At 49.2% G+C, this 19263-nt stretch overlaps 1 protein-coding gene across 2 annotated transcripts; it reads left to right on the top strand.

Annotated features, from left to right (window-relative positions):
* Positions 1–2761: 2761 nt before the first annotated feature.
* EIF3D (eukaryotic translation initiation factor 3 subunit D) lies at positions 2762–17304 on the top strand. 2 transcript variants are annotated; one of them, XM_057742830.1, is made up of 16 exons: positions 2790–2885; positions 3266–3503; positions 5262–5393; positions 5651–5696; positions 6547–6683; positions 7757–7842; positions 8363–8435; positions 9375–9487; positions 10241–10373; positions 10886–11033; positions 11763–11893; positions 12647–12732; positions 12826–12955; positions 16084–16226; positions 16419–16702; positions 17146–17304. In XM_057742830.1, the coding sequence occupies exons 3-16, from the start codon at positions 5271–5273 to the stop codon at positions 17157–17159; spliced, it is 1647 nt and encodes a 548-aa protein (XP_057598813.1). In that variant the 5' UTR covers positions 2790–2885; positions 3266–3503; positions 5262–5270; the 3' UTR covers positions 17160–17304. The 2 variants fall into 2 exon arrangements, with proteins under 2 accessions (XP_057598814.1, XP_057598813.1); XM_057742831.1 differs by lacking the exon at positions 3266–3503 and having other exon boundaries at positions 2762–2885.
* Positions 17305–19263: the final 1959 nt, after the last annotated feature.

Consider the following 19263-nt stretch of genomic DNA (forward strand, 5'->3'; position numbering starts at 1 on the left):
CTCTTCCTGCCTATCCCACTGTCCAGTTTCCACACGCAGCTGGGATGACCCTCCTTTATATTAAATCAGGGCATGACCTCCCTCCCCCCGCAGCTTTATTTATTTATTTATAAATTTTTTTTTTTATTTGCTGTGTTGGGTCTTTGTTGTTGCACATGGGCTTTCTCCAGCTGCGGTGAGCGGGGGCTACTCTTCATCACAGTGCACAGGCTTCTCATTGTGGTGGCTTCCCTTGTTGCGGAGCATGGGCTCTAGGCATGTGGGCTTCAGTAGTTGCAGCACATGGGCTCAACAGTTGTGGCCCACAGGCTCTAGAGCACACGCTCAATAGTTGTGGCGCACGGGCTTAGGTGCTCCGTGGCATGTGGGATCTTCCTGGGGCAGGGATCAAACCCATGTCCCCTGTATTGGCAGGCAGATTCTTAACCACCGCGCCACCTAGGAAGTCCCCGCGCCCCCCCCCCCAACTTTAAAATCCTTCAGTAGCTTACCTTTATCCTGAGGATACAATCCCACGCTCTGTTCCATGGTCTGCGTGTCTCTACATGGCAGCTTCCTCTTTATGGGCCACACCCAGGCTCCTTCCTGCCTTGAGACCTTGCCACCTGTTGTCCTCTGGTGCCGGGAATACATCTCCCCTAGATCTTCACCAGCCTGTGTCCTCAAGCAACGCCCCCTCTGAGCAGCCATGCCGTGTCCTCATTCACTCTCTTGCTCACCATGTGCCTGGTGCTATTCCAAGAACTTCCATTAACTCCTTTAATTCTCACCATAGACCCACAGCATAAAAAGAAAGCATTATTGGGAACCCCCTGGCAGTCCAGTGGTTAGGACTCAGCGCTTTCACTGCTGGGGCCCAGATTCGATCTTTGGTAGGGGAACTATCCCGCAAGCCACACGGCTCAGCCAAAAAGAGAAAGAAAAAAGAAAAGCATGATAGCTAGAGTGAGTATAACATGGCAGAATATAAAGACGGTAGGTAGCCAGGGACCAGACAGGCCACGGGAAGACATTAGTATTTCACTCCAAGTATATAATGGGAAGCTGTTAGGAGACTATGACTAGATTTCTTCTCTCACCATGCAGAGAAGGAACCCTAAAGCAACAAGAGTGGACACTGGGAGTCCAAGCATGAGGCTGGAGATGGTGGGGGAAAGTGGTGGCATTCACGATGCGTTGTTTTCTGTTTTTCTGCCTGTTTGTTTGGGGGGGGTGGGTGGCCCTGCCGTGAGGCTTGCGGGATCTTAGTTTCCAGACCAGGGATCAAACCCGTACCCCTACAGTGGAAGCACAAAGTACCAACCACTGGACCACCAGGAATTCCCTCAAGGTGTATTTTGAAAGAAGAATAAAGAGGACTTACTGAAGGATTGAATGTGGTGGAAAGGAAAAAGGAACTACCAATGATGACTACAAGGTTTTGCAATGAGCACCATTCACTGGGTACCATGAACAAAACTTAGGAAAACTGGAAGATGAGGGGATTAGGAGAGAACTTACGGAAACAGATGCTGCTGTTAACATTTTCATTTTACAGATGAATAAGGTTTCAGAGAGATCAAATAACCTGTCCAAGTTTGCACAACTAGTGAGTGGGATTCCAGACTATTTTCACATACATTCTTCTTTACCCTCAGGGCACCCCCTCTTTATCATCTCCAATTTACAGATAAGGAAACTGAGGCCCAGAGATGTGAAGGTCACACAGCTAGAAAGTGGCAGAGCCAAGAACAGATATCAGATGTAACAGCAGATATATTTTCCAAGAAAGGAGACACGCTGAGAGACTGATAAGGAAATCTAAGGGACCAAGCAGAAAAGAATCTGAGAGATAAACTCCACGATGGGTGATGACTTAGAGGGTCAGGACAGGGAGGGTGGGAGAGAGTCGCGCAAGGGAGGGGATATGGGGATATATGTATAAATATGGCTGATTCACTTTGGTGTACCTCAAAAACTGGCACAAGAGTGTAAAAGAATTATATTCCAATAAAGAGCTTAAAAAAAAAAGAAAAAGAAAAGAATCTGAGCTTTAAACAAAAATCGAGCGCTCAGATTCTCTTTCAATATCTTGAAATTTCCCAATAAGACTCCAGGACAAACTCCGTAGGCTGGGTTTCTGAGTCGCCACTTCACAATCACAGCTGCTAATTAAAACGCAGGTTCCTGGGCTCCAGCTAAGACGCGCTGGTATAACGATCTACGGAAGGGAGACCCGGAATCTGCATTTTTCAAAGGAGCGCTCCAGAAATCGCTGTCGAACAATAAAGCTTGAGAACTGTGGAGGTATGGTTTGAACCCTGACAGCCACCCCCTGCACTAGTAGTCTGATCTACGCAGGTCACTTTGCACCTCCTGGCGTGTTTCCGAAACCGGGAGAAGACCGCGAGTCGCGACAAAATCTGCCTGACACACTCGACCTCCCCCTAGCGGTGAGAATAGAGCCACACGATCGCGTAAAGAAGGCAGGAGCCGCGGGTCATTGTGGGATACAGAGGGGCTGAAACGGACCGCAAGGCATTGTGGGACACAGAGGGGCTGTTAGCCTCGCTCGGCTTCCAGCTTCAATTGCAGGGCCGCCACGTTTCGAGAAACTTGAACGCCCTCTCGGAGCGTCGCCGGATGCCCCATGACGTAACTGTAAACATCTTCTGGTGTCTTACAGCCTCAAAGGCTGCGAACACCCTTTGCTTTACGACTCGTGCGTTGTGCTGCCGAACCGGAAGGAAGGTGGGGAGCAGTTTACGACAGCGCCGGTCGTGTTTACGGCGCCGGCCGCTGCGCGCGCATCTTTTCTCTTTTCCCGGTTCCCCGGAGCACGGGTGGTGGTGCGGTCTCCGGCCTGGACTATCTCTCGCCATCGGGGCCGGCTAAGGCCGTTGCAGGTGAGCAGCGTGTTCCGTACGGTTCCGCGGACCTCCGGAGGCGAGTTGGGCTGCGCCTGGCCTTCGGGGGCCTACCGGAAGAAACTTCCGTACGCCCCCTCTTGCCACCGTTGTCCCTCCCCCCGAATCTGCCTTCGGGGTCCCAGGTCCGACCTAGTGCGGGGCAGAGCTTTGTGGCTGAGGTCCCTGGTTCTAGACTCCGCTTAGCGGCCATGGGCTGGGCGAGTCTCATCATGTCAGTTAACCCAGCTGGATCTCAGGGTCTTTTTGAAGCGGCCCGCGGCTCCCAGAGCTTCTATGAGAGAGGTATTGGAGCTGTAGAGTTCGGCCCTGCTCTGAGGAGTTCACAGCCCAGATGCTTCCTTCTCTTTTCCTTGCAGTGGAAGACTCGGGTGGAGTTGATTGCTGTCTGATCTGACACTCTCTATCCCCCCGGCGAACGATCGGCAGTGGCTGCCGTAACATACACAGTACCGTGGCCTGCCAGCCACAGACCCCCTCTGACTGCCTTGTTGGTGCCACCTCATCCTGAACCTGTAGCTAGTGCAGTTGTCACTCCGTTTTAACTGAAAGGCTTAGTTTCTCCCATTGGTTATATTGTGCTCACTCTTATTTTACGTGAGTTGAAACCAGGTGACTTTCTCCCGCCCCCCCGCCCCGGAGAAATGCATGTCAAGTCTTGAGCCTGTTTATCTCCAGCCCTGACAAAACAAGTCGATTTTTTAAAGTGTGTTTGGAGATATCTTATCGTGTTATCGATATGGTCTGCAACTCCAGATCTTTTCAGGCCGCTGCTAGCTATAAAATAATGGGAAGAGTTTTGGACTTAGGGCAGACGACCCTAGAAACCAAATCTGTTTTGAAATGATGGGCAAATCGACTGCTTGATCTGGCTGAACTGCACGTTTTTATCTCTAAAATGGGGGCTTGGGGGAGTTAGTGGTGTTGCATCTGACGTGTCATAGGAGTCTGATAAACGTTTAACATATATTGTTTTGAGACCACCACCCCTTCCTTCAGATCACTTCCTGTAGTGTAACATAAGTTCAAGTTGGAGGATGGAGCTGCCAGGTTTATTCCCTGTTGCTGTCACCCAGGTGTCACCTCTGTAGGAAGCCTTGGTTTCCCCATCATGGAACGATGAAGAGAGTTTCCTAAATTTAGTACCTGCGCACTTTGATTGCTCTCCAGACTCCAGAAGTATTTGTGTAATGAATTTTCCTCTGGGAACTCAGCTTCTGAGCATTTTCAGGGGATTGCAGTGGATGATCAGTGCCTAAGTTTTTGATAGGAATTGTCCAGCGAACATCTGTCTGGAGCCCCTGGTTTTTACTCTCCTGTGAGGAGCGCTAGCATTACGCAGAGGGTGGACCCTGGGGCCAGTTTGCCTGGGTTCACATTTTGCACCCATTAGTGTTGTGACTTCGGGCAATTTCTTGATGTCTCTGGGCCTCAGTTTCCTTATCTGGAAAGTAGGGCTTACACTGGCCCTACCTCGGTGTTGTTGGGAGGAGTTCATGAATGTGTGTGTGCTGACACGAAGCACATGCCTGGTACTCATAATGTTTATGAACATTGGCTGTGTGGCCGCTTTTACGACCTAAGGTTTCTGGTGGCCTCCTCAGCCTTCTGGCAGGCGTTTTGCCTGACTCTGTGTCTACTTGCTCTGCAGAAGAATTTTCATTGACAGAAAATGGGAAGAACAACAAAGGAAAGTTGCATTTCAGGATTTACTCACTTTTTTTTTCTCAGTACTGGGTGTAAATGTATTTTTGCAAGACTGAGGAGTAATTGTGCAACATGTTACATGGAATCATTTCCATATATGTTAACTAGTACATACGGCTTTCACAACGATTCTCTGATAGAAATAAAACAAGGATCTTATATATTTTACAGGCGAAGAGACTGAGGCTTAGGGAAGTTAAATATTGTACGCCTGGTGAAGGTGGGAATGAGAACTAGAACATGGTTATTACATTCGAAAAAAGTTGCTGCATTTCATCAAATATGTGAGACACCACTGAATATAAGAAACACAATTATTTCATGTAACACTAAGAAAGAAAAACTGCCGATAATGATATGACATCCCATCAAGCAGAAGATGCAGACTCGTTTCAGAGGTGGTACAGTGAAAAACAAAATCCATGAAATATACCTCAGTTTTGTTAGCAGTCTTCTGAGTTTTAAGTATTCACAGTATTATTTACAAGAAGATATTGAATAGGGAATAGCTGAACAGTTGAGGGCTTTGTTTTGTGTTTTGCTTTTTTAATTTTATCATTCATGTCTTCGCTTAACTCAAATGGAAGGCCTTTTTTATAGTTTGAGGCTCTTCTTCATGGATCTACTTATATTGTTTGTATGTTTAAGGTTTAGAAGATGGCAAAGTTCATGACACCCGTGATCCAGGACAACCCCTCAGGCTGGGGTCCCTGTGCAGTTCCCGAACAGTTCAGGGATATGCCCTACCAGCCATTCAGCAAAGGCGATCGGCTCGGAAAGGTACGGGCCAGCGGGGCTCTGAATCTTTTAAGCTGCGGCTGCTAAGTTTGTTTCAATTTTATTCTCGCACAAGCGTAAAGGTTATAAGCTCTGGATACTTCCAGTGGTCATAAGAGAGCTAGGCTCTTACAAAGCCATCCTGAGCTGGCTCTTCTGACCCTTCCTCACACCCTGTCCTCACTTTGGGGGGTGTTTCTGGGTCAACAGAAACTTGCCTGGTTGACCTGTGCTCTGTCTTCCCTTGTTGCTCTTACTAGGTTGCAGATTGGACGGGGGCCACGTACCAAGATAAGAGGTACACAAGTAAGTGTTCTCCACCCGCCTGCCTAGATCAGGGCCTTGGGGGACTGTTAGTTTTTCTGGTAACCTCCACCTGAAAGCAGTCTAGGGTGGGAACGAAATGCTGATAATAATTAGTAGTTTTTAGGGGCATATTCTGGACGGGGGAAACAACCCACATGTTTTGAAAATAGCCTCAAAAATTAGACTGTTCATTAAAGAGGTTCGGCCTATTATAGTGGGCTTTCCCCCCCACCTTTGGGGAGCCACGGCCCCTTTTACAAACCTATTGAACACGTTCCCATTTTGCAGCCATTACTTGGGATTTATTGAACCTACGAGGCCAGTCAATGGATCCCAGTTTTAAAACTCCTGGTTTTAAGATCCTGATACAGGAAATTGGTTTTTCCTGCTGTGCCAGCTGAGAGAGCTGGAAGTGGCTCCCTGGCTACCTGAGTCTGAGGTCACCAAGAAAGTCAGTCATGGCCTGCCCTGGGGCACCAGATGATGATGATGATACTTACACGGCGTGCTTGCCTCTCCTGAGAGAGTAAATTTTAACTCACATTCTTATAGAATAAGGCAGAGAGTGAAATAGGCTTGTCTGAAGTTCCTCAGACTCTGTCTTGACTTAGAAAATTCATTGGACCAGAGCTTTTCAAACTTGAATGTGCGTATGAGTCAGCTGGGGATCTTATTAAATGCTGATTCTGATTCAGTGGGTCTGGGGTGAGGCTGTGAGTCTGTACACTAAGATGTTTCCAGGTGATGGGGCGGGTCCTGGGACCACACTTCAAATAGCAGAGCTCTAGACCACCATGTATTTGTGAAGTCTGTAGGTAGTGTTGTTACACGCTGTCACTTTTGTCTCCAGATAAGTACTCCTCTCAGTTTGGGGGTGGAAGTCAGTATGCTTACTTCCACGAGGAGGATGAAACTAGTTTCCAGCTGGTGGATACAGCACGCACACAGAAGACCGCCTACCAGCGGAATCGGATGCGATTTGCACAGGTAGGCCCAGAGCCAGCAGTCTGACCATCTCGGGGCTGTCACCTGCTGCTAAACATGCTACCGTGTGAGCACTGCTGAGAGGAAAGCGTGTTATTGTGTGTCTTCTAGTGAATCCCAGGTAGCTCTTCAGTGACAAATTGTGCTGAAGTAAATGGGTACTGTGTCCAGAGATGCATTTAAATAGTTGAGCTTTCTGTTGACCGGTAGCAGGGATGTCTGCGCTGAGGGTGGATGTTAGTGCTGGATAACAGAGTGCATGAGTGTCTGTTGCGTCACGCCATTGCTGTGTCCAGGATTTATTGAGTGGATCTTCCAGCTGGGCTGCATCTTACATAAAGAGGCAACCTCAACAACTCTAATAAGAGCCAGTAAACTGACTTCCATAAAAACTGTGTATGTGGATATGTCTGAGCTAATTCCAAGTACAAGCATACCTCATTTTATTGTGCTTTGCAGATAGTGCCTTTTTTTTTTTTTTTTTACAATTTGAAGATTTATGGCAACCCTGAATTGAGCAAGTCTTTCAGCACCTTTTCTCCAACAGCATTTGCTCACTTCGTGTCTCTGTGTCACATCTTAGTAATTCTCACAATACTTCAAACTTTTTCATTATTATTATTTTTGTTATGGTGATCTATGATCACTGATGGCTCAGGTGGTGATTAACATTTTTTAGCAATAAAGTATTTTTTAATTAAGGTATATACATTGGCTTTTTTGGTTTGTTTTTTTGTTTTTAGATACAACGGTATTCTACACTAATAGACTACAGTGTAGTGTAAGCTCTGTGTATAGTATAACTTATATGCACTGGGAAAACAAAAAAATTGTGTGAGCTGCTTTATTGCAATACTGACTTCATTGCGGTGGTCTTGAACCAAACCCAAAATATCTCTGAGGTATGCCTGTGCTTACTTAACTAAAACCCCCGGTGTTGATTCTGCAAAAGCACGGAGTAAAATGTGCAAGTTGGGTTTGCATCCTAAACTACTCTAATGGCCTCCCATTAGGCACCGCCAGTTGTAAGCCAAATTTCCAGGATTTTAACATGGATGTTTTTTCCTGATTCCCAGCGGAACCTCCGCAGAGACAAAGATCGACGGAACATGTTGCAATTCAACCTGCAGACCCTGCCTAAGAGCGCGAAGCAGAAGGAGAGGTGAGGTGCCCATCCTGCCCGAACAAGAAATTTTCCCAGGACCGACCGCACTCTGCTACCAGGAGGCCAGAGCAGGGGAATAGGCGTCTTCCCTACCATGGCGGGAAAACCAGAAAGCTTTCCCAAAGCCAGTTAAGCCACTGTTGCAGCCCTGGTGTCATTCTCTAAGAGCCGTTCATGGCAGAGAGCCTGGGCAGGAAACAGCTTGCAGAGGACCTGAGCACCTAAGGGAAACAAAGGCAGATAGGAAGCGATTTTGGAGCTTGCTTTGACTTGCGTGTGCTGTGGTGCAATTCTGGAGGCCCCGTTCACACTGAGTCCCGTGAGTCCCTGGAGCTGTGTAGGGTAGTAGCCCTGTCCGAGCTGGGGCTACCTGTGGACAGCCTGGATGGATGGAGTAAAACATGTGCATAATACAGGTCAACACTGGGGGCAGTCGGCCTCTCTTTTGGTCTTTTTTTTTAAGCCCCTGTTTTCCTTAAAAATCTGCACTAAAAGTACAGTTTTCTTGTCTTTCCAGAGAACGCATACGACTGCAGAAAAAATTCCAGAAACAGTTTGGAGTGAGGCAGAAATGGGACCAAAAATCACAGGTACTATATCCATACCAGAATTCTGTCCAGGAATTTGATTTTGTCTGTTTGGTTGGTTTTATAACAGCTTTTTTGAGGTATAGTGCACATACTGTACAGCTCACCCACTGAAAGTATACAATTCGGTGATTTGTGGTGTATTCAGAGTGCTCCAGCCACTACGACAGTCCATGTCAGCAGATTTCATTGCTCTAAAAAGAAGCCCTATGCCAGTCAGCCGCTGTCCTCCCAGCTCCAGGCTACCCCTTCTCTATTTCCTGTCTCTGGATTTGCCTGCCCTGGACATTTCACAGAGATGGAACCAGAGCAGAGTGATCTTTTGTCATTGGCTCCTTTCACCGAGCGTCATGTTTTCAGGGTTCATCCATGTTGTAGCACGTCAGTATTCCATTCCTTTCTGTCGCCACCTTCCGTTGTATGGATGGACCACATTTTGTTTGTCCATTCACCATTGATGGACGTTGGGGTGGTTTTTACTTTGGGGCGTTATGAATGATGCCACTGTGGATATTCCCGTACAAGTGTTTGTGTGGGCTTTGTGAGAGGAGAAGACATACTATAGTTGTGGAAGTTACATTTTGCTGGACATAGTGCTTGCTGTAGCAGCAAGAGTAAATAGCTGATGCCCTGAGAGAAATATAAAGGAGCTATTACAGCTCCTTTACAAAATGTAGGAATATAGAAGAGCTGATGTTCCCAGGATGGCATCATTACCAGGGAGTAGAATTCCCATCTGTTTTTGAACTCTTGTCCCTTTGGTCCTCTTCTAGATTGTAAGCTCCTAAGAGTCAGGCACGCTGTTAGAAAACAGCCAGCATGTAGTAAATGTTCTGCATGTAGATATGTTTATTGAATAAAAGCTCTTCATACTGTTAACGTGCCTTTTGCTTACATTTTGCATGGCTGTCACTTTTCCCCTCCAATGGTTTTCTCTGACAGAAGCCCCGAGACTCCTCGGTGGAAGTCCGCAGTGATTGGGAGGTGAAGGAGGAGATGGACTTTCCTCAGTTGATGAAGATGCGCTACTTGGAAGTGTCAGAGCCCCAGGACATGTAGGTGGCATCTTTTACTACTGTCCCCCGCACGCTTATGTGTGTGGACCAGCTAGTGATGACTGTTGGCCTGAGCCCTAGTATTTCCAGAGATGCTGCATAAGATTGACAGACAGATTTTAAAAAGCAATGCCAAGAGGGGGAAAGCAGAAAGAAGTTTACTGATATTAAAACTTCAGCTCTTCAGGAATTCCCTGGTGGTCCAGTGGACACTTTCACTGCCAAGGGTGCAGGTTCAGCTCCTGGTCAGGGAATATTAAACTCCAAATATCTTTCCACTTCCTACATCCTAAGCAAAAGAGAAAGTTAAGGTCTGTAGCTCTTTGGACAGAAAGAGAAAGACAGCCGTTCTTCAAGAGATGCAGAGCTTTCGCTTACATTTCAAAGAGCTCCTTACCTCAAAGGGCCAGTAGATGGAGATAACTTAGTGGGGAGCAGGGGTGCCAGACCGGAGCTGGCGCGCCTGCTGGCAGCCCTGTGGCCGCTCCTGCCCCTATCCTGGCCGCAGGCTCCCTGTCTGTAAAGTGGGGAGGCTGAGCCAAAGTCGTGTGTCCTCGCTGCTCCGTGGAGCCACGCCAGCAGCTGAGGAATGGGGCCCTGAGCCAGGAGGCGAGCCTTGAGAGTCTAGTCAGGGGCTGTTTTCACCTCATACACTAGACTTTGGGATAAGACTTCAGATTCTGTGCTTTAACAGAGAAGAAGTAGGTGGTCGTCTCCCCTTCACTCAGCGTGTGTTGCCCGCTCTCCCCCCAGCGAGTGCTGCGGGGCCCTGGAGTACTACGACAAGGCCTTCGACCGCATCACCACGCGCAGTGAGAAGCCGTTGCGGAGCATCAAGCGCATCTTCCACACCGTCACCACCACGGACGACCCCGTTATCCGGAAGGTGGGCGCCCCAGCCCGGCCCCCACCCGCTCACGGGGAGCGCCGAGGCTTGGGGATGTGTGTGAACTGGTTGGGCCTCGGAAGTCCCTGTGAATAAGACTCTTTTGAATCAGAGTTAGAGTTAGAGGAAAATGAAGGCACTCTGCTGGCCAGACCGTGAGTGTTGTGTGAAGTGAAGCTGGGCCTGTGTCCCAGCTCTGTCGCACTTCCTGGCTTCACCTCTCTGGGGCCTTAGCTTTCTCAGCTGTAAATTGGGGTCACTGTACTTAGCACATGCCATGAGGTGAGGATGGAAGCGTCGGGCAGTGCTCTCCCGGGGTGGAGTGTGTGCTGGGGGAGCTGCAGTTCCTCGGACCCCAGGACACAAGCGCGCCAGCTGGCTTGCTGCTGCCTCGCTCAGACAACCAGAGGCGCAGGTGTGGTGTGAAGGCTCCTTACAGAGGAGTCCTCCCCGTCTTGTGAATGGGTGGTTCAGCTTGAAGTAGCCTCATCTCTCTTCTGTCCTCTTTGCAGCTGGCAAAGACTCAGGGGAATGTGTTTGCCACGGACGCCATTCTTGCCACACTGATGAGCTGCACCCGCTCTGTGTATTCCTGGGACATCGTTGTCCAGAGAGTCGGATCCAAGCTCTTCTTTGACAAGAGGGACAACTCTGACTTTGGTGAGGAGCCTCTCTGGGAACGACACAGAGGCACTGAGTGTTCTTTCAGAGAGAATGGGTAGAAGGTGATCTGTCTCCCTGTAGGCATCCACAGCTGTGTCAGAATCCCCTTCAGCCTCCTCAGAGGCTGTCACTGCCTTCCCTCTTGGGGCGTCAGCCTCCAGAGTTTTCACAGCACCCCGATACCATGCTGCTAGTTTTTACTCATTTTGAATAGCACCTTCCTGACTAATGTCATCTCTCTGTACCACCTTTAGTACATGCTTAATGTTTTTCTTTAGATTGATGCCTTTTTTACTTCATCATATTTATGAAGGAAAAAAATACGTAAGCATGTACCTCACACCACACGTGTGTGCATGTGCACACCACGCGGTGAGTGAAAACCAGGTCATTCAGAAACCGCAGAGTGAAACCAAACAATGTAATTACAGTCCTTCTCTTTGTTGAAAATAAAATCAGACATCCCTTGAGGAATCCTAAAAGAGTGAGGAGGTACGGCTCTCTTCCACGTGGTTGCGAGTGAATGTAACGTTAGTGTCTCAAGTTGTGCAGAAGCACGGCCCGCTCCCCAGCATGTCCCACACTCAGGAGACCCGCCTTAGCAGATGGTGGTTCTTTGGAGGAAGGGCCTCTGTCGTTTGGATCGCCGCATCTCCCCAAAGGGCCCTGCACGTCTTCAGTGACTGTTTGTTTCGTGGGTGGGTGACCGTGTGGCCACTTTTGCAGACCTCCTGACAGTGAGTGAGACTGCCAATGAGCCCCCTCAGGATGAAGGTAACTCCTTCAACTCACCCCGCAACCTGGCCATGGAAGCAACCTACATCAACCACAACTTCTCCCAGCAGTGCCTAAGGATGGTGAGGCCCTGCGAGCAGCTGGGTGCCCGTTTTCAGCTTGTCAGCTCCAGCTGCTGTTTATTGGGGATGTGCTGTGTCGTCGGCTCTGGGGTTGTGGGTTGGGCAGGACAGTTGGGGTCCCTGCCTGTCACAGAAGAGACCCAAGCTTGGGCTTTGAGGTCAGATGGCCTGACTTTGTAGATCCACCACTTTAAGCTTTGTGGTGTTGGGCATGTTTCTTCTCTTTTAAAATTAGAATATTAATAATACTTATCTCACATAGATACATTGTGAAGATTGCTTCAAATATCTGACCAGTACACGCTTGTGTACAAAACAAGTACACTGTGTAGGAGCTGGGGATACAGCAGCCAGCCAGCCAAAGTTCCTGCCCTTAGGAAGCTTCGTTATCATGGAGGAGGAAAGACAGTAAACCCTGAATACATGTGTGTTGACAAATGGCTGTGTGAGCCACGGGGGAAGACAAAGGTGGCGGGGGGTGGGGGTGGGAGATGCTTATTAAATGAGGCACGTCAAGTGCATGGTTGACAGACGTGAGCAGAGGGTGAACGCGAGCTGTCACACCTGTTGTGATCACGGGCTGCTCTCCTGCCATCAGAAGGGGTAAATGGGTGCACAGCACGCAGTGAGCGCAGAGCTCCCTCGAGCTCCAGGGACCCAGCCAGGGCTGTGACAAAGCAGAGGGGCAGGCTCTGGCTGATTGCCTTGGTGACAGGTTGGCGCTGTCTTATGACACCTCTGTCGTTTTTGCAGGGAAAGGAAAGATACAACTTCCCCAACCCAAACCCGTTTGTGGAGGACGACATGGATAAGAATGAGATCGCCTCTGTGGCGTACCGGTATGTCACCTCCCTGGTGCCCACGCCCTGTGGGGGTGGTGCATCTGAAATCCAGGGTCTCAGGTGACCACAGGGGCCCCTTCTTCCCTGCAGTTACCGCAGGTGGAAGCTCGGAGACGACATCGACCTCATCGTCCGCTGTGAGCACGATGGTGTCATGACCGGGGCCAATGGGGAGGTGTCCTTCATCAACATCAAGACCCTCAACGAGTGGGACTCCAGGGTGAGGCACACAGGGCACCACGTCACGGGCTGGCCTCACCAGCCTGTGTCTCTCTTCCCTTGCCTCGCTTAGAGAGCTGCTGAGGTTTTTTTTTCTGTCTTCAGAGCCTTTCCCCCACTTAGTTCCTCGCTGAGAAAGAGATCGTGTGTGTGAGGGTAATTACCTTCTTCGAGCGCTTTCTGTCTCTCTGTTCCATTCCGACCTCCCGTTGGCTTCTGCTCCCTGAAAGCGTGGTTTTGATCTTTCCTTATGAGCTGGGCTGGCAGGTTTCCTGTAAGCCGGGCAGCTCTTCTTTTTGACCTCTTCTTTCACTTACTGCAGCCCCGACCTTGTCTTCAACCTTCTGACACTCTTTTTCCAACTCCTTCACTTACTGAAGTCAGAGATACTCAGATTAGCCCAGATTTGGCTCTTCAGGGGGCATCTTCAAAGAAACACTCGTCCTTCGTTTTTCTTCCTCTTTCTGTTTTCTCTCAGGCTGATGCACTGTGATTGCTGGGCTGTCATCGTTTCTGAAAGTACTTGGGCTACGTGCTCCATTTGAAATGGGTGGCAGAGCTCCTGGGTGCTGCTGTGTAGAATAAAGGATTCTCAGTGGTTGGACAGCAAGGCTGGGCCTGTGTTGAACGAGGGTGCAGTGAGATGGAGTTCGGGAGCCATTGTGCTCTGCCCTCATTAGAGCAGCAAAGGGATTAGCATTCCAGGCTACTGAGTCTCACCCCCAAGGTGTTCCTTAGCCTCCATCACCTGCTGAGAGCACACCGGAAGGTTTGCTGCAAACTTAGCTCTGGGTCAGTGGCCTTTTCTTAGACTTCCCACCATTCCCTCCCTGTAGCATTTGGTGTCGTCGTATTTGTGTGGCCGTGCCCTCTGTGCTACTGCCTTTATCTAGTCCTGCACGTTTCTCAACTCCCTTTACTGTTTCCTTTGCTGGTTCCCCTCCTTTTTTACCCCCAGTGGAGCCTTCTCTTAGGGTCAGTCTCCTGTGCAGGTCTTTTTGCATATTCACTTCTTTATACAGCATGTATTCATCTTCTTTGGCTCCGTAATGAAGTAACAGAAACTTGGAGGCTTCAAATGACATCCATTAGCTCATAGTTTGGTAGGTCAGAAGTCCAGCATCATGTGGCTTGGTTCTCTGCTGAGAATGTCTGGGAACTGAAGTTAAGGTTTCAGCAGAACTGAGTTCTCAGCTAGAGCTTCTGGAACAAAATCCACTTCCAAGCTCATTCTAGTTGGCAGAATTCAGTTCCTTGCAGTTGTCGATTGAGGTCCCCTGTTCTCTTGCCAGGTGTCAACTGGGGCCGCTCAGCTTCTAGAGGCCACCCACATTTCCTTCCATGTGGTCCCCTCCATCTTCAAACCAGCAACATCAAATTCTTGTCATGCTTGAAATCTCTGGCTTCCTCTGTGTCTGACCTCTACACGCAGATTTAAGAGAATCTCGTGGTTAGGTGAGGCACACCCAGATGGTGTCCCAGGCTTAAGGGACTGTAATCCCATCTGCAGAATCCCCCATGACACAAGGTGATCATGGGTATTTCATCATACTCGCATGTTCCATGCAGATGGCAGGGTAACAGATTCTTTGAGAGCAGGGTCACTGGGGGTCATCTTACAATTCTGCCTACCCCAAGCTTCGTCCTTGAACTCTAAAAATGATTCCCGAGATCTACTCTGACTCCCATTCCCTTGTTGGTTTTTTTCCTTTTTTCTAAAATACCTGTCCTTCCTATGGCCTCTCTTGTTGTTCCCTCTGGCTTGGCTGTCCGTCAGCTTTGTCTCTCCTCTCTTCGGCTCAGGGCCTCAAACATCTCCTCCTCCTTTGCACTCCTGAATTCTGCGGTCGGGTGCAGTTTGTCTCCTCGCTCAGCTCTGGGTCTCACTGACATCATCACCCCAGTTTAGGGCCCTAAACTCATGGTGTCTGTTATTTTGCATTTATCTCTTAACCGACCTCCCTAACTCCATCCTCCCTCCCTTCAATATCTCTGCCAGTTAATTGTCCAAAACACTGCTTCCATCAGGAAGCACAGATGTGAGGAAAGGCTCTTAAAATGCCACAGCAAACTCACAAGACTGCTGCAGGTTATTTGTAATTTTTGAAGGAAGCACAGAGACATCTGTCAGAATACTGCTCCTAAGTGGTTTGGCCCTAACTACTTAATAAAAGGAACTCTGGTATTTCTTTTGGCCTAGAGTTGCTGTGAACCAGGAAAGTTGAGGAGTCTCTGTTGTGTGCCCTTCAACCGGTCACTTCACTCTGAGTCCAGGTTCCTACATATACCAAAGAGGTGGTTAGAGAAGATGGTCTCTGGGGTCTCTCTGCTTTTTCACTATGTGTATATACACAGCGTCAGACCCTGACCTCACTCTCTGTGGGCCTCCACCCCCACCCAGGGTTAAACCAGCCTGTCTTTCCCTACCCTCACCCCCGCCCCGTCCCTCTCAGATCACTCCAGCTCCAGCTTCTGCCAATATTCTCCATGGATGAGCTGTCAGACTCCCGTGTGAAAGCCTTCTCCACACAACAACATGTGAAAAACACTTGCCTTCACCATTTGTGTCGTGCTGCTTTTGCTTTTTTTTTTTTCCTTTGCTTATTGCTTTTTTGGGTGGGGGGGCTGCATTTTGGGTCGTCTTTGCGGTGCATGGGCCTCTCATTGCAGTGGCTTCTCTTGTTGTGGAGCACAGGCTCTAGGTGCACAGGCTCAGTTGTGGCTCGTGGGCTCTAGAACACAGGCTCAGTAGTTTTGGCACATGGGCTTAGTTGCTCTGCGGCATGTGGGATCTTCCTGGACCAGGGATCAAACCCGTGTCCCCTGCATTGGCAGGTAGATTCTTAACCACTGCGCCACCAGGGAAGTTCCAAGTGCTCATTTTTAACTTGTGTGCGTGTGTGTCCTGTGAAGCTCTTGTGAAGAGGGGAGTTGTGGTTTGTTGAGTACCTGCTGCACAAGGGAGGGACCGAGGCCCTGCATCTTAAAAGTCTTACCTCTGCTTTACCTGCAGGCTTGCCCCTCCCCAGTCAGGCCCACTAGGGAGTTTCTTCTCTGCCACAAGTGGCAGCCGATGGTGGGCAGTGGGAGCCCACCGTGATTTCTGTAACCAGGGCTCTCCTCCCACAGCACTGTAATGGCGTTGACTGGCGTCAGAAGCTGGATTCTCAGCGAGGGGCCGTCATTGCCACCGAGCTGAAGAACAACAGCTACAAGTTGGCCCGCTGGACCTGCTGTGCTTTGCTGGCTGGATCCGAGTACCTCAAGCTTGGGTGAGGTTCCTGTCCCGGAGCCGGGAGCTCATCTTTGGAAAGGAGGGGTCTGCGGATTGGGAGACGAGGGCTGGCCTTTTCTCCTTTTTCTTGGGACAAGCATCAGGCCAGGTGTCATCATTTAACTGATAGGCGTTGCTGTGTCTCTGTGCCGCCCTGCCCCCACCATAACAGTCCTCTTCCCCTCGATAGTTACGTGTCCCGGTACCACGTGAAAGATTCCTCACGCCACGTCATCCTGGGCACCCAGCAGTTCAAGCCCAATGAGTTCGCCAGCCAGATCAACCTGAGTGTGGAGAATGCCTGGGGCATCCTGCGCTGCGTCATTGACATCTGCATGAAGCTGGAGGAGGGCAAGTACCTCATCCTCAAGGACCCCAACAAGCAGGTCATCCGCGTCTATAGCCTGCCCGACGGCACCTTCAGCTCGGATGAGGACGACGAGGAAGAGGAGGAGGAGGAAGAGGAAGAGGAAGGTTTGTAGCAAGCCTCCCTCCAAAGTCTGGAGTGAGCTGTGTGCTGGCTAGGGCCCAGGCTCTGTAGCCACAGCCCACTCCAACCTCGATGGAAAACTCTGAGAATTCCGAGACTTCACTTTGAGTAGCCTTCAGTCTGGCTCCAGGAGTTGCTTCCAGGGTCTTTAGATCACATGAAAGGGTTGGGGAGGAGAGTGGTCTTTTAGAGGCTGGGGCGAGAAAGAAGCATCTAGAGGAAGGCGCCAGGAGCCCGTGATGTTAGCCAGTGGTCTGAGGAAGGAAGGATGCCCCAGGTTAGTTACACGGAGTTAAAGCTTTCTCTCACCTGTTTCACCAGTAGGTGACTGAAGGGAATATTAGGATCTGAAAGGTTTCACTTCTGAGTGGAGGTGTTGAAAATCATAAGCGATTCACCAGTTTGATGTGGCTTTTGTATCTTTCAGAGGAAGAAACCTAAACCAGACAGTGACATGGAGCTGGAGTCCGTGATTCCACCGCACCTAGGAGGGCCTTGGATGCCTGGTGGAATGTTTGTCTGGTTCTTGCTCTCCGAAGCTTGACAGTTGGAATAAAGTAAAAGTCTGTTTAGTCTCTTACCTTCACCGCATGCCTACGTTATGGTGGACAGCCTGCTTCCTTCTCCGAGGAGCCCCTGGGCGAGGGAGGGTGCGATACAGCACAGTCTGTCTGGAGTTCATAGTCTGGGCTCCATCCTTTATTCTTGAGCATATTAGTAGTTTTACATTCCTGTTAGAAGCTGAATGCCCTGAATTTTTTGTTCTTGAAATCCCTTGAAATTATGCTTTTCTGGGGAGTGTCGTCCATTGTGAGGTCCCCGTAGGAAGCCCACTTCCAGAAGCACGAGTGCCTGCAGGCTGCGTGCCAGACCCGTTGCAGCCTTTAGTGACACATGTCCCTGGGAGAGGATGAAGCAGGGCAGTCTGAAGGTGAGGGAGGCAGTCACAGAAGATTCTGGTGGATGTTCCACTGGGTGGTGATCGTGATAGTTTGTAAATTGTCTTCAAGCATGGCTTGTGCTGGTGACGGGGTTTCAAGCTGGCACCCTCAAAGAACTGTGTCATGAACAAATCAGAGCTACAGTTGTTTAGTGTATGTAAACTTTTTATAAGTGGCCAGTGTTCTGTTCTTGACACTGTAATTACCCTGCCACGTATTATACTGCATTTTCTATAAATACCTCATCTGACCCTGACACAGAACTATAATGTTGGTGAAAGTGATACCATTGTACAGATGAGAAAACTGGCTCAGCTTTGGGGTAATAGTCCTAAAGTTAACAATTTTGTTGCCAAGAAAAACCTGGCCTCTGTTCACAGACGCTGAATAGAAATAGGGAGACAGCTTTGGAGGAGTAGAAAGGAATAGTTTTATTACTTTGCCACACAAGGGGGAACACAGTGAGCTAGCACTTCAAGAACGGTGCCCCCTCTCTGGGGAATAGGGAGAGGGCTTATCGTTGGGGCTCATGGTCAGGGGTAGGCGATAAGAATCAAGGCAGAAACAGTCTTACATTCTTCTCATGGGCTGGTGGTGAGGTAGGTAGGAGTCAGCATCATCAAGTCCAGCTGGTCTGGGGTCTGCAGGCTTGTGGGCAGCACGCCATCGCTACTCATTAACTTCTCCCAGCTGGAGGGGGTTTCAGGTTCTGCAAGATAGCTCAGAGATATTGTTGTGTGTGTTGTTGACGGGGAAACAGGACCTGCCCCAAGGCTGCTCCTGACTCTCTCTCCCAGGTCTCCTGCATCCCCTCCCTGCACTAATGAACATCTGCTTGAATCTGCCCATTGGAACTCAGGGAAGGTCACGGAGGCTGAATGAAGACTGTTTCCTATAATTAAAGAAATAGGCGGCACAGACAGTCTTTGTGCCCAGGAGCCCCATGAGGCCCTGCTTGGTATCAATTTCAATCAAAATAACTGAGCCTCAGAAAGCAAGCAAAAATTTATTGGACTTTGTTGTCAGAGTTATTAGGAAAATAAAGCATAGGGTGTGCTTCTTGGGGAGTTTTCATTGCAGGTAGAGTGTAATATTCACATTAAAGTAGTGTGACAGGTGTGGGGCTTCAGGGTCGGGCTGGTACTCCCCAAGCTGCCTCCTGCAGCCCCATGATGCAACCCAGCAGGATTAGCCGGAGCGAGTGGGCAGGTGGAAGTGAACTTCAGGCTCATTCTCTAAAAACACCTTACACCAACCTCCACATGCTTCGTGTCTTTCATCTATTCCCACGTCCATCTGTTCTTGCCTAGGGCCACCAAGTGGATTGCTGTGAATAGTCCTGACTCAGAACTTTTGATAGCATCCTGTGGCCTACAGTCCAGGCTCAGCTTAGTCTGAAGGCCCTGCCGTACTTTATCAGTCCTAATTTTGCAATACAAGATACAACCAGCAGCTGTTTTTATGTTCTTAATTATTTGCCCACACCCATTCTCATAAAGAAGTAGACTTCCCTTGCTTCATTTGCAGTTAGGTACTTCTGTCTGGTTTCAGTGTCTATTCAACAAATTTCGAAGGGCCTCCTGTAGGTCAGATCCTGATGGAAG

This window comes from Hippopotamus amphibius, chromosome 7 (genome assembly GCF_030028045.1).
Source record: "Hippopotamus amphibius kiboko isolate mHipAmp2 chromosome 7, mHipAmp2.hap2, whole genome shotgun sequence".
Taxonomy (NCBI): Eukaryota; Metazoa; Chordata; class Mammalia; order Artiodactyla; family Hippopotamidae; genus Hippopotamus; species Hippopotamus amphibius.